The sequence below is a fragment of the Saccopteryx leptura genome, chromosome 2 (genome assembly GCF_036850995.1).
Source record: "Saccopteryx leptura isolate mSacLep1 chromosome 2, mSacLep1_pri_phased_curated, whole genome shotgun sequence".
In the NCBI taxonomy this organism is placed as follows: domain Eukaryota; kingdom Metazoa; phylum Chordata; class Mammalia; order Chiroptera; family Emballonuridae; genus Saccopteryx; species Saccopteryx leptura.
In genome coordinates this window covers 12,190,273-12,204,360 of record NC_089504.1, presented here as the reverse complement: position 1 = coordinate 12,204,360, position 14,088 = coordinate 12,190,273, and the positions used below count along the sequence as shown (strand labels likewise).

General features: G+C 37.9%; 1 protein-coding gene across 5 annotated transcripts in view; it reads left to right on the top strand.

The window, feature by feature from the left end:
• Positions 1-14,088, top strand: part of RABGAP1 (RAB GTPase activating protein 1) — a 188,147-nt gene that overhangs the window by 91,996 nt on the left and 82,063 nt on the right. For all 5 annotated transcript variants that reach the window (XM_066367221.1, XM_066367220.1, XM_066367224.1 and 2 more), the window contains 2 exons: positions 2,797-2,890; positions 7,662-7,812. In XM_066367221.1, coding sequence (XP_066223318.1) covers positions 2,797-2,890; positions 7,662-7,812 — 245 coding nt within the window. The remainder of the gene's footprint in view (positions 1-2,796; positions 2,891-7,661; positions 7,813-14,088) is intronic.

The window sequence follows — 14,088 nt, the reverse complement described above, 5'->3', positions numbered from 1 at the left end:
TCTATCATTCTGTGCACTTTTTTTCAAGTTTAGAGCAAGCTCTGACTTTCCATTTTTCATTGTTCTCTGTAATTTCCACTTTTCTTATGACTAATCAACAAAGGATCGTTTAATAGTAATATTAATGGCCACCAGTTACTAGATGCTTAATATGTAGTAGACAGGTTTATAAAATAAAACAATATTATGTTTATATAATCCTCACAGAAACCCTGAAAATTTGGATTCATTATTATCCTTATTTTTCACATAAGCAAATGGAATCTCAGTAAAGCATATTTGCCCAAGGTCACACAGCTAGAAATTAGCAGGGAGGGTTTAATTCATGTCTTTGAGTTAATGGTCTGCGCTCTGTTCTTATCATCATTTCTGTGCATTTAGTTCAAAGCATTTTGAAGTGCAGAGAAAGCACATGTATTGTTTCTGGAGAAGTCACAGATACAATTTAGAGTCTCCCTGCAGAGCCAATTGAAGTCATGTGTTAAAACTGGGTAAGGTGCACTTGCTCCTGCTCTTTGAGATTGTCTACTGTATAATGGTGGTCTTGAGACTTACAGTTTCCTCCTCTAGGTCAACAGTGCTTAAGATGACAGCACAAGTGAAAGTTTATAGAATGCTTGTCCTCTTACACTCAGCAGTAAAAACAAAAACCAGCAAAAAATTGAGAAAGACACTACTATGAAACCAGAGAATGTTCAAATCTCCATAGTAGAGATTTGAAAGAATATCTACCAATTACAAAGAAATTTGGGCCCCGCTAAACAATAGCATTAGGACTGACATAGAGTCTCTAGCAGGCATAGATCTTTAAATGTGATTGAGGGGGTTCAGAAGGCCTTTACTGACAGTTAGTTAGAAAGAGATAAGGACTAACAGCAGCATGGGAGAACCAGGGAACACTAGAGCAAGCTCTGTGTAGAAAGAGTGTGTCCTTTTTGCTGCACATTGTTTCCCTAGTGTGTGACACTTTCTGGTAACACCGTGTTAACTGGGACTGAGGAAGACTGCATAGCCATGCCATCTTTTAATGCTCTTTAAGCCAGTTTTCAAACCAAGACATGGTCCTATTGGGATCTGTTTGCTCATTGGGAAGAAATGGTTACAATCTTCTAGAGAGGCTCCTTATCCATAGAATGTTTGTGCTTACAAAGCAAAAAGGCAGCAGTTTGGGGGTGGGGGGTGTTCAGAAACAACCACCTTAGACTGAGACAGCCTGCTCACTCCCCACCCTCAGTTGTATGGAGTTCTAAATACTGATTTCAAACTACTACTATCCAGATTTGTTGAAAGCATCCAAAACAGTAATTTCTTTGCAGGAATGGCCATCTTATAAATTTTAGTATATTTTTGAAGCTGCTTTCCCCCAAAGAGTTCTATTTTGACATTTTAATGAGTAGAAAATTAGTGAAGATATTGGAAAGTAGGGCCAGTTCTGGCAAAATAGTGAAGTACAAGTTTATCTTAGTGCCCTAGAGCCTTTCTCTCTTCCTTATTTCCTCGTTCTACAGAAGATGCTTCCTATTCATTGTGACATCTTCCCTGTCTCACCATCAGAACTGATGATAATGCCCAAGGCAAATGTAAGAAAGTTTAATAATAAATATCAGCAATTTCTGAGTCTTTTAAAAAATTAGTTTATAATGTAGTCATCAGTATGTAAAGCTTCAAACTTTGTTGAGGCAAGTTAAACCAGAAAATCTAGAAATAGCATTGGCGAGGATATATGAGAACAAGAACTGTTGTACACCAACCACTGGAAATATAAATTGGCAAAACCGTTTTGGAAGGCATTTTGTCAGTTAAGTTTCAAAATCCTTAAAAGTATGCTTTTTTTTTTTTTTAAACCCAGGAAGTCCTTCTGGGCATATACCCAATGAAAGCAACGAGATATGTTCATCCTGATTCTATTTGTAGCAAAATTTTGAAAACTCCCCAAGTATTCAGCAAAAAAGGATTGATTAAGCGGACACTGAGTCCCTATTCCCCCCACTTTCATCACACCTTTCAGTGCCTCTTACACGTCAAGTCGGTGTCACTTTTTCAGTTTTCATATCTAATAATCTTTAAATTTGTATTTGAATTTACTTTTCCTGATTACTTGAGTTAAATTTGAAATGATCCATTTTTATTCTTTTTAATGTTTTTGTGCTTTCTATTTATTATAAATTGATATATGCCGTTGTAGAAAATTTAGAAAATCACAAAAACATAAAGGAGAGATAAACTAATAACTCCCATCATTCAGAGGCAGTAATTATTAATATTTTGGCATATTTTCTATTTTTTAACATAGACCATAATGAAGATTTAGCTCATGATATTTTTATGTGCTATTTTGCTGAATCATTTTATAAACAAAAGTCAAAATGCATTTACATTGTGAACAAGTATCCAAATTTATGCAGCAACTCTCTTCTATTGTACTCTTAAGTAGTTTGTAATTTTTATAACTGATATATATGACTGCTATGTATTTTCATGCATAAAACTGCTTGCTTTGGAAAAGGAGAGAGAATATACCATATTTTGAGCTCTGTCAATTTTATAATTATGGTGTACATGGCTTTTTTCTGCATTTGACATAATATGGACCAAAGTGGAAAGTAAAAGAGAATGAAAGATTACAACATTCCATCTAGGACTGTTTTTATTTTCTTTGTCTTTATACCTGTGTACTACAAGGGAGAATAATGCTTCAGTAAAATCTTTCAAATTTGACTGTGATATTTCCATGTCATTCTTCTGACTTGCATAGCCACTTCTGTTATCTTTTTGTGTGTGTTTTGTTTATTAAAGATAACGATGAACCCCTCTTGAGCGGATCTGGTGATGTATCCAAAGAATGTGCAGAAAAAATTCTTGAAACATGGGGAGAACTGCTGTCAAAATGGTAAGTTATAATAAAATCTCCTCTAGATAAAGAAAAGATTTTATTTATCCATTTTAGAGGGAGAGAAAGGCAGAGGGGAGGAACAGGAAGCATCATTTCGTAGCTGCTTCTCATGTGTGCCTTGACCCGGCAAGCCCGGAGTTTCTAACCAGGACCTCAGCGTTCCAGGTGAATACTTGATCCACAGTGCCACCACAGGTCAGGCACAATAGTTGTTTTCATCTGCAGTTTTGTTATGTTCACTTTTTGGAACCAATAATAAAAACCTAAATCTGAGGTTCATGTTCTAGAATCTGTATTTAGAGGTTTATGAGGGTAGTAGTAAAGATCAGAAATCAATGCCCAGAATATCAGAAACCTAATAAATTCTCATTGCTGCAGAAAATATTTATTTAAACATTGAGTTTATAGTGAGAATAAGTAAGGACTGAGGTCCTTTATATTGAAGAGGTTAGGAACCACTTACTGGTTAAGATAGTACACAGTAGTTAGACAATACACAGTGATAAGTGAGGTGTAGAAGAAGCTCACACAATGCTTAGAGCCACAGGTGAAACCCCAGCTGGGATTTTTCCTTCTCTGTGTTATGTACCTAAAGTGACAGCAGAATGTTATAAACATGGTATATATGAACTGTTCTACCAATTACTTTTTCTACTGACACTTGTGAAATTCATGAACCTTCTTACCAACTCAGCAGGGAGTTTGACAACAATGTTAAGAAGCACTGTCCAATAGACTAGAGATTTTCAGCTGGTATTCCACAAGAATTTTTAAAATATAAAATAACTGTTTAGTCAGGGCCACTGACCTCTTTTTCCTTAGATTGTCAAATAAAAAATTACAACAGCCAGCCAAACAATAGCAATCTGGTGTGAATGAATCAAAATTATACTTTTTTTTTTATCAGATTGGCAAAAAATATATTTTTTGCTGTGCTATAGAATTTTAGTAACTAGTTTATGTGTGCCACGGGATGAAAAGGGTTGAAAATCACTGCTATAGGCTGTCTAAAAAGAATACACCACTTTTAGATATTTATTAATGAAACCAGAGACAGTCTGGTAAGTCTGTTTGGTGGGACATGTATGTAGTTTCGTTTTTCCTCTGTGTGGGTTACCAGGATCATGGGTTGGGTGGGAGTGGAGCTGAGCTTGAAAGTGATCGCTTCACTTTTCTATTTCAGACCTTTTGATTATTAGGGTTATATAAACACCCCATGGCCTATTTGGGGTTTTTCCTTGGAAGTTTAACTGTTGAAGCCTTTTATTCTATTCTTAGTAAAACTGTGTCTCAGCATTTAAAAAACTTCATGCCCTTAAGGGATAGGACTACAAATGGGCATCATCTGCTTCTAGCTTTCTTACAATGCCTTACACTTTTGGTAAAATACTGTAAAGTACTCTTCACATTGGGAAATGTCAAATATGTGTACTGGAAGAAAATGCAAATCAAAGCCTGGTTTGTCTTTCCATAAGTGGTTTTAATAAATGAACTCTGCAAAAGCCCCCCAGGGGCATAGTTCTCATTTATTTCTGATATTTCTTTAGCAATCAGGAGACAAACCTGCTGATGTTCTCGTCACAAATATATTTTCAGTTCAGTGACTTGGGAACCGTTTGGACTGCTGCTTGCAGGAATTTCATCTGTATAACAATATTTCTGCTCTAAAATAGAAATGTAATTGAGTCCTGAATGGTTACATAATAGTACATTTAAAAATCATTTAGATACACCATTTAGACTCTAGATTTTATTAGATGAACTCACCGCATTTTATACAGTTGCTTGGAATTTGTTTTGTTGTCAAGCTTTGTTAATTCATTTAATTGTGTCCTTTTTCCACTCCTTGAAATATATTAACTGAGTTTCCATCTAAACTGTCTTCAAGGCGTTTAAAACTGTTTTTGCTGGTTTCAGTCCAGTCTTCAGAAATAATAATAGATGCTCTGGCTGGTTGCTCATAGGTTCGAATGTCGATTCAATGCACCAAGGTTGCAGGTTCAATCCCTGGTCAGGGCACGTACAAGAATCAACCAATGAATGCATAAATAAATGGAACAAGAAGTCAGTGTTACTCCCCCCCCCCTTTCCCTTTCTCTAAAAAAATAAAAAATAAAAATAAATAAAAAATTAAAAATATATAGATTCTTGTTAACTCAATTAATTGTAGATTTTTGGATGTTTTTTGGGGTTTTTTTACACAGAGAGTCAGAGAGAGGGACAGACAGACAGGAACGGAGAGAGAGATGGGAAGCATCAATCATTAGTTTTTCATTGCAACACCTTAGTTTTTTATTCATTGATTGCTTTCTCATATGTGCCTTGACCATGGGCTACAGCAGACCGAGTAACCCCTTGCTCAAGCCAGCGACCTTGGGTCCAAGCTGGTGAGCTTTTGCTCAAACCAGATGAGCCAATGCTCAAGCTGGCTACCTCAGGGTCTCGAACCTTGGTCCTCTGCATCCCAGTTCTACACTGTATCCACTGTGCCATCGCCTGATCAGGCTAGATTTTTGGTTTTTTAAAAATCATTTTTTATATGTGTCCTATAGATAGTTTCACAATGTTATGGAATTTTAGAGCCTGGTAGACAAGGCTTTAAAGACTACCTTTTCTACTTCTAAGCTGTAAGCTGTATTGTCTTGGGCAAGTCACTTAACTCTTTTGAGTCTATTTTCATTTACAATGTACAAGTCTATAAAACTGCCATTCAAAATTATTGTAGATTAGCCTGACCAGGTGGTTGCGTAGTGGTTAGAGCATAGGCCTGGGATGCTGAGGACCCAGGTTCAAAACCCAAGGTCACTGGCTTAAGCATGGGCTCATCCATCCAGCTTGAGCCACAGGGTCACGAGTTTGAGTGTGGGATCATAGACATGACCCCACGGTTGCTGTCTTGAGCCCAAAGGTCGCTGGCTTGAGCAGGGGGTCACTTGCTCTGCTGGAGCCCCCTAATCAAGGCAGCCATGAGAAAACAATGAATGAAGAACTAAGGTACCACAACAAAGAATTGATGCTTCTCATATCTCTCCCTTCCTTTCTGTATGTCCCTGTCTGTCCCTCTTTCTCTCTCTCTCTCTCTCTCTCTCTCTCCAAAAAAAAAATTACTGTAAATTAAAAATAATGGATTTTATGATGGTAGTAATTGTACTAAGAACTAATGAATATACCATATTCCAGGCACTGTGCTAAGTTATGTGCTTTTTCTTCACTATCAAAACCTTATGAACTAGTATCTATTTTTATAGATGAGGAAACTGGCTCAAAGATTAAGTCAGCAATTCTAGTTAGTAAATGACAAGCCCAGAATTTTTAACACAACCTAAAATTCAACTCCAAAGCTGATATTAACTTTATTGATTATTACTGTTGGTAATACCTTTGAGCTCTAATTCTTTAAGTTCATTTTAATGTGACTTAGTGGATAAGAGAACTAATGTCAATATAAAATAATACACTCAGTTGGATGAAGTTAATGGTATCCATGACATAAAATTATTCTGAAAATTTTACCAGTATAAAGTAAGGTAGGGTTAGCAAATAAACCTATGGTTAGGTTTATTGGACAAATGTAACTATGTTAGGATTTGTAGCCAAATCATTTGTCAGAACTGCTCAACTCTGCTGTTGTAATGGGAAAGCGGTCATACTCAATACATAAGCAAATAAAAATGGCTGTTTCAATAAAGATTTGTTTATAGAAATGAGGTAGGCTCGAGTTGGCCCACAAGCCATAGTGTACCAATTCTTGAATTAAGTAGCAGAACTACTTTTGTTCTTTCTTGCTCACAGCTCTTCAGTTGTTTTTGTTTTTTGTATTTTTCTGAAGCTGGAAATGGGGAGGCAGTCAGACAGACTCCCGCATGCGCCCGACCGGGATCCACCTGGCACGCCCACCAGGGGGGCGATGCTCTGCCCATCCGGGGCCTCGCTCTGTCGCAGACCAGAGCCACTCTAGCGCCTGGGGCAGAGGCCAAGGAGCCATCCCCGGCGCCCGGGCCATCTTTTGCTCCAATGGAGCCTCGGCTGCGGGAGGGGAAGAGAGAGACAGAGAGGAAGGAGAGGGGGAGGGGTGGAGAAGCAGATGGGTGCCTCTCCTGTGTGCCCTGGCCGGGAATCGAACCCGGGACTTCCGCATGCCAGGCTGACACTCCACCACTGAGCCAACCGGCCAGGGCCCAGCTCTTCAGTTTTTATGTAATTTTTTCCTAAACAAAGACAACAACGAATTGAATTGTCTATAGCTCTTGCATTAGAGCCTGAGCTATAGAAACTATCTTAACATAGTTATTCAAAAATGTCACTTGCAGCAAGGTTTCGTAAAATCTGCTAAGAGCATTTGATTATATTTAAATATTTTAACTTAGAACCAATATTTGACCAGAGGATATAGATACACAGTTTGTCAATCTTGATACAGGGCCAAGCCCTTATCTTTGCCTATGTGCCCACTGATGGGAATTTTGCTTTGTTCATAAAACTATGGTTTCCAGTTTTGCTTTTTATCTTTACTTTTAAAAGTAGAGCAATAATTTAAAGATACTTAGGAAGTAGTCTGACTGCAGAACTCTTTTCTCCAACCAATCTTTTAGAGTTATTTGGCCACATCTAATTTAACAGCCTTCTGGTGGTTGTTTTTCTTTTTCTTTTTTCCTTTATTGGTATGTGACCTTTATTAAGTCTTTGTAAATCATTTGATTTTCATAAAAAATAACACTCTTCAGAGAACCTTTTCTTATGTACATCTGGATTATGGCTTTATTTTTAGGCATCTCAATTTGAGTGTGAGACCAAAGCAGCTGTCATCCCTAGTAAGAAGCGGTGTTCCTGAAGCTCTCCGGGGAGAAGTCTGGCAGCTGCTAGCAGGTTGTCACAACAACGACCACCTGGTAGAAAAATACCGAATCCTCATCACAAAGGTAAGGGGATGGATAATTCAGCTTCAGCATTCATACTGTTAGAAATTTGTCACAAAAAGATCATTATGGCTATTTGATTTCCAAGAATGTTTTATAATTTCTTTATCTAATATAAAAATAGAACTTTTATGCTTCTAGCCTAAAGTTATTTCTAGTGTAGGCACAAAGGAGAAAGCATAGGTTTTCTTTCTTGATCGGTGTCACCTCAGGGGCAAAGGACGTCCTCTACCCATTGTGTACCTAAATCCTTTTTTGACCATAATTGCATTCCATTTCATTTTTAGTTTGACCACTTGTGCTGTGCAATGTGTAAAAACTTTCTTTTGTTTATTTTAATCCTTTTCACATGTCATAGAAATGTACTTTTGGTAGGAAAGGCCTAGTTCTAGTTTCTACAATTGAAGAACATTGTTATCTCAAATCATATTTTCTTTTAGCTCATTTCTCTAAAGCAGGTGTCCCCAAACTACGGCCCGCAGGCCGCATGTGGCCCCCTGAGGCCATTTATCCTGCCCCCCGCCACACTCCCGGAAGGGGCACCTCTTTCATTGGTGGTCAGTGAGAGGAGCACTGTATGTGGCGGCCCTCCAACGGTCTGAGGGACAGTGAACTGGCCCCCTGTGTAAAAAGTTTGGGGACCTCTGCTCTAAAGCATGGGGTCGGGAAACTTTTTGGCTGAGAGAGCCATAAACTCCACATATTTTAAAATGTAATTCCATGAGAGCCATACAATGACCCGTGTACGTTATGCATTATCCATTAAAAATTTGGTGTTATCCTGGAGGACAGCTGTGATTGGCTCCAGCCACCCACAACCATGAACATGAATAGTAGGAAATGAGTGGATTGCAATACATGAGAATGTTTTATATTTTTAATGTTATAAGATTTGTCTGAGCCAGATGCAGCCATCAAAAGAGCCACATCTGGCTCACGAGCCATAGGTTCCCAACCCCTGCTCTAAAGGGAAGAATTCTCATTTTTTATAGTATCCCCTTCTCAAGTGGATGCATTCCTCAAGGTTTTGCAAGTGAAGTAACAAAAGCTGTTCCTTGTACAAGCAAAGAAGATTTGTTTTTGTTTTCTCAAATTCTTGAAATGTTTATATTTAGGAAGCATTTTCTCCAGTGGTATATAAATCCCAAATCTGGGACATGAATGAGGTTCTCAGAGCCCTTAATACTGTATGATAATTTTTGAATGTGACAAGAGGTGGGACTTCTTTTAAAATGTATTAACACAGGCCTGACCAGGAGGTGGCGCAGTGGGTAAAGCGTCGGACTTGGATGCGGAAGACCCAGGTTCGAGACCCCGAGGTCGCCAGCTTGAGCGCGGGCTCATCTGGTTTGAGCAAAAGCTCACCAGCTTGAGCCCAAGGTCGCTGGCTCAAGCAAGGAGTTACTCGGTCTGCTGAAGGCCCGCGGTCAAGGCACATATGAGAAAGCAATCAGTGAACAACTAAGGTGTTGCAACGCGCAACGAAAAACTAATGATTGATGCTTCTCATCTCTCCGTTCCTGTCTGTCTGTCCCTGTCTATCTCTCTCTCTCTCTCTCTGACTCTCTCTCTGTCTCTGTAAAAAAAAAAAAAAAAAAAAAAGTATTAACACAGCCCTGGCCCGGTTGCTCAGTTGGTTAGAGTGTCTTCCAAACATACCAAGGTAGCAGGTTCAATCCTTGGTCAGGGCACATATAAGAATCAACCAGTGGATGCATAAATGGATGGAACAACATATCAATGTTTCTCTCAATATAAATAAAAAATTTTAAAAATGTGTTAACACCATATAAGAGATGAATAATACCTCTATAAAATTATTATTTAAAAAACTTTATAAGGGAATAACAGCATTTGAACATGAAATTAGGTCTTTTCTCACCAGAAAATGATACTGATTTGCTCAAAATATTAGTGTTTTTTTCTCATCTTATTTCTAAACAGATTTTTTTCTTTTAAGAACTAGTATTTTAATTCCCTTCATTATGTTGATATAATTGTTTAACCCACATCTACTGAGTGTTTGTATTGTAACCATAATGCTGGAGCTAGGAGGTAAAACACCAAAGCAATCAACTATCATATAGTAGACATCTATCATATGATAGTCTAAGAAAAGTAAGCTGGAACCATGAAAAGTAGTGATAAATTCAGCCTAGGGAACCAGAGAGACCAGAGAGCCTTTATCAGAAATATGACATTTTAAGATGGGTTCCAAAAAAAGCTTCCTAGGCATGGAAGGATGGGAGAGCATTGTGCTCAGAGGATGAATGGAGAATGAGCGTATGTAATATGTAGGGCTAGCAAAAGTACACCGAGTTGAATTTCTTCTTTTATTGGAAAATCATATTTTGGATGTATAATTCTCTGTTATAACTGTATCTTTCTAGTTCTCTTTTAAAGTCTTGAAATATTTGGCAAAAATTTATTAAGTATTTTTCGTATGGCTATTCAGAAGTATTTTATTTCCTGGACCCATGAAAACAGCCATGTCTTTTTTGAATAGGAACTTGATAACTATATGACGTGTAAAAGAACAGCTATTCATAAAATCTGATATATTTGATTGTTTATATATGGTGATGTCATGTGCTTTATATTCACATTAAATCTTATTATTCATGCAGATAGCTAGACCTAAAATGATCTCTAATGATGTATGTACTAGTTTAAATTGCTGGTAGGTGATCAGAAAATACAAATTATTTGATCATTATAATATTGATGAAAGCTTTTTTAAATTGTTGTACACTACAGTGTTATTTAGTGCAAGTCAGTATTGCTTTAAATGCATTCATATAGTCATGCAGCATGTACTTATATGTATCTAACTTTTGCTCATCCATTTTGGGATTGTATCAATAGATCACTTTTTTGCTTGTTTTTATTTTTTCAATTGTTGAGAGTATTCCATTGCATCAGGAAACCACATTTTAAAAAAATCTACAATTATATGTGTTTGTGGGGTTTTCCCCCTCATTTTTAGCTATTATAAAGAAAGTTGCTTATGAACGTTTCTTGCATGTGGGAAGTGCTATGATGTGAATATTTGTGTCCCTCAAAATTCGTGCATTGAAACCTAACCTCCAAGGTGATGATATTAGGAGATGGGGTCTTTGGAAGGTAATTTGGTTGTGAGGGTGCTGCTTTTACACAGATATTAGTGCCTTTATAAAATAGTCTCCTGAAAGATCCCTTGCTGCCTTCTACCATGTGAGAACACAGCAAGAAGTTGGCAGTCTGCAGCCCTGAAGAGGGCCTTCGCAGGAACCCAGCCATGCTGACACCCTGATCTTAGTCTTCAGACACCAGAACTGTGAGCAATAAACCCTGTTTATCAGTTATTCAGTCTGTGCTGTTTTGGTATAGAAGCCAAACAGACCAAGACAGCAGAATTTGTACATATTATTGTGTATATATATTTATAGATAGTAGTGTTTACATATGTATATCTATATTACTATTTTTTTTGAAGTTATTTATTCTGGACTTGGGTTCTTTGTCAGATGTCTGCTTTGTGTTCTGAAATTTTACATGAGGTATTTCCTTAGAGGTTCTTTTGGCTTAGTTTCTTCAAAGTCTAAATTTAAAGGAGAACAAAAGAGGGACTTGATTTATAGAGTGAAGGACAAAAACAACTAACTTATAAACAAAACTGGTGAAGCCTTTGTCATCAGCTTGCTTTAACTGTCAGGTTGGCCTTTTAAGGGGTATGTGTGTGAATTTTTATATTCTTTTGTAATCCAGGGACAAGTGACCTTTATAGGTATATATATATATATATTTTTTTTTTAATTTTTTCTTTTTGTATTTTTCTGAAGCTGGAAATGGGGAAAGACAGACAGACTCCCGCATGCACCTGACCGGGATCCACCTGGCACGCCCACCAGGGGGCGATGCTCTGCCCCTCCGGGGCGTCGCTCTGTCAGGACCAGAGCCACTCCAGTGCCTGGGGCAGAGGCCAAGGAGCCATGCCCAGCGCCTGGGCCATCCTTGCTCCAATGGAGCCTCGCTGCGGGAGGGGAAGAGAGAGACAGAGAGGAAGGAGAGGTGGAGGGGTGGAGAAGCAGATGGGCGCTTCTCCTGTGTGCCCTGGCCGAGAATCGAACCCAGGACTCCCGCACACCAGGCCAACGCTCTACCACTGAGCCAACTGGCCAGGGCTGGTATATATATATTTTTAAGATCTTTCTTATTTGTTATAAGCAATGGAGTTTGGAGACACTCTTCTCTAATTTTTTGTTTTGTTTATTTTTAAATGAAAACGTTAGATTTTTTTATATAAAGAGGGAAAAATATAATAATTATCTGGTTTAGAGCACATAATTTATATCAGATGCTATACTAAGCACTTGATATCCATTATTTCATTAATCCTAAGAAAAGTTATTTTTCTTTTTTTAAAAAAATTTTTATTTATTTATTTATTTTTTACAGAGACAGAGTGAGTCAGAGAGAGGGATAGACAGGGACAGACAGACAGACAGGAACAGAGAGAGATGAGAAGCATCAATCATTAGTTTTTCATTGCGCGTTGCAACACCTTAGTTGTTCATTGATTGCTTTCTCATACGTGCCTTGACCGTGGGCCTTCAGCAGAGTAACCCCTTGCTGGAGCCAGCGACCTTGGCTGGCGGGCTTTTTCTCGAACCAGATGAGCCCGCACTCAAGCTGGCGACCTTGGGGTCTTGAACCCGGGTCCTTGGCATCCCAGTCTGACGCTCTATCCACTGCGCCACCGCCTGGCCAGGCCTAAGAAAAATTCTTGTGGTAATTACTATTTTTGTTTTGGAAATAAAGAAAAGGGGTTCAGTGAAGCTTAATAATTTGCTTATAGCCACTCAGCTCGTAAATAAATAATAGGGGCAGGATTTGAACTCGAGACTGATTCAAAAGCTGTTTCTTTTCATTTATCCTCCCTGAACATAAATAATAATTTCTTTATACAGGTATGAACTCATATAGAATTTTATTTACCTAAACAAATGTGATTCTATACTTACCTGCTTTTGTTTGCTTTTTGAGAGACAGGAAAGGAGAGAGGGTGAGAAGCGTCAGCTTTGTAGTCGCTTTCACTTTAGTTCTTCTGAGAGTGAGGTGAGAGATAATGAGAAGCATCAAACTCCTAGTTGCTTTCACTTTAGTTGTACATTGAGCTTCTTGGATGTGCCTTGACTGGGGCCATGCCAGTGTCCCCTTGTTCAATCCAGTGGCTTTGGGCTTTTCATGCCAGTGACCTTTGGGCTCAAGTTGGCAGGCTTTGGGATCCTGTGGACTTGCTCAAACCAGTGACTACATGCCTTCAGAGCCAGCAACCTTGGGGTTTCAAACCAGCAACGTCAGTGTTCTGGGTTGATGCTATATCCTCTGTATCTGTTTTTTTTTTTTTTTAAGTATAGTCTTTTATTCAACCATTCTTCTATTGGTAAGTGCATACTCTGTCTCTAGTGTTTAGCTTCTTAAATAATGTTTTACTAAACATCTTTACATGTGTTCTAAGACTTTTACTTTTTTTTTAATTTTTATTTTATTTATTCATTTTAGAGAGGAGAGGGGGGGGGGGAGGAGCTGGAGGCATTAACTCCCTTATGTGCCTTGACAGGCAAGCCCAGAGTTTCGAACTGGCGACCTCAGCATTTCCAGGTCGACGCTTTATCCACTGCACCACCACAGGTCAGGCTTACTTTTATTGGAATAGAGTCTCAGAAGTGTGATTGCTGGATCGAAGGGTAACACATTTTTTAAACTGGCCCTTCATTTTTTATATATAATAATACCTATATCCTCTTTTCTTATCTGAAAGACTGTAATAGTTTATAGTTCCACCAACAATGTAGAAAAGTTATATGTTGACCCATATTCCAGAGTTAGTATCACTGTATTTAATTTTTGCATCATTGGGTGTAAGTGATGCTCATGTATCTTTAGTTTGCAGCTCCCTGGCTACCAATAAATTTGAGTAGTTTGCTCTTCCATGTATTACTTCTACTCTTTGAACATTTTTCTACTGTTTTTTTTTAAATGTTAGTTTGTAAGCACGCTATATATTAATGTACATTAATTCTTTGTGTCTTCATTATAAATTATCTTTGTAAAACTAATTTTTTATTGATTTTATTTATGTTTTCATGTCATACAAAATTCTTTCCAATTTTTATGTACTAAATTGTGTCTTTTTTTTTTTTTTTTTTGAGAGAGAGTCAGAGAGGGATAAATAGAGACAGACAGGAACGGAGAGAGATGAGAAGCATCAATTATAAGTTTTTCGTTGTGACCTTA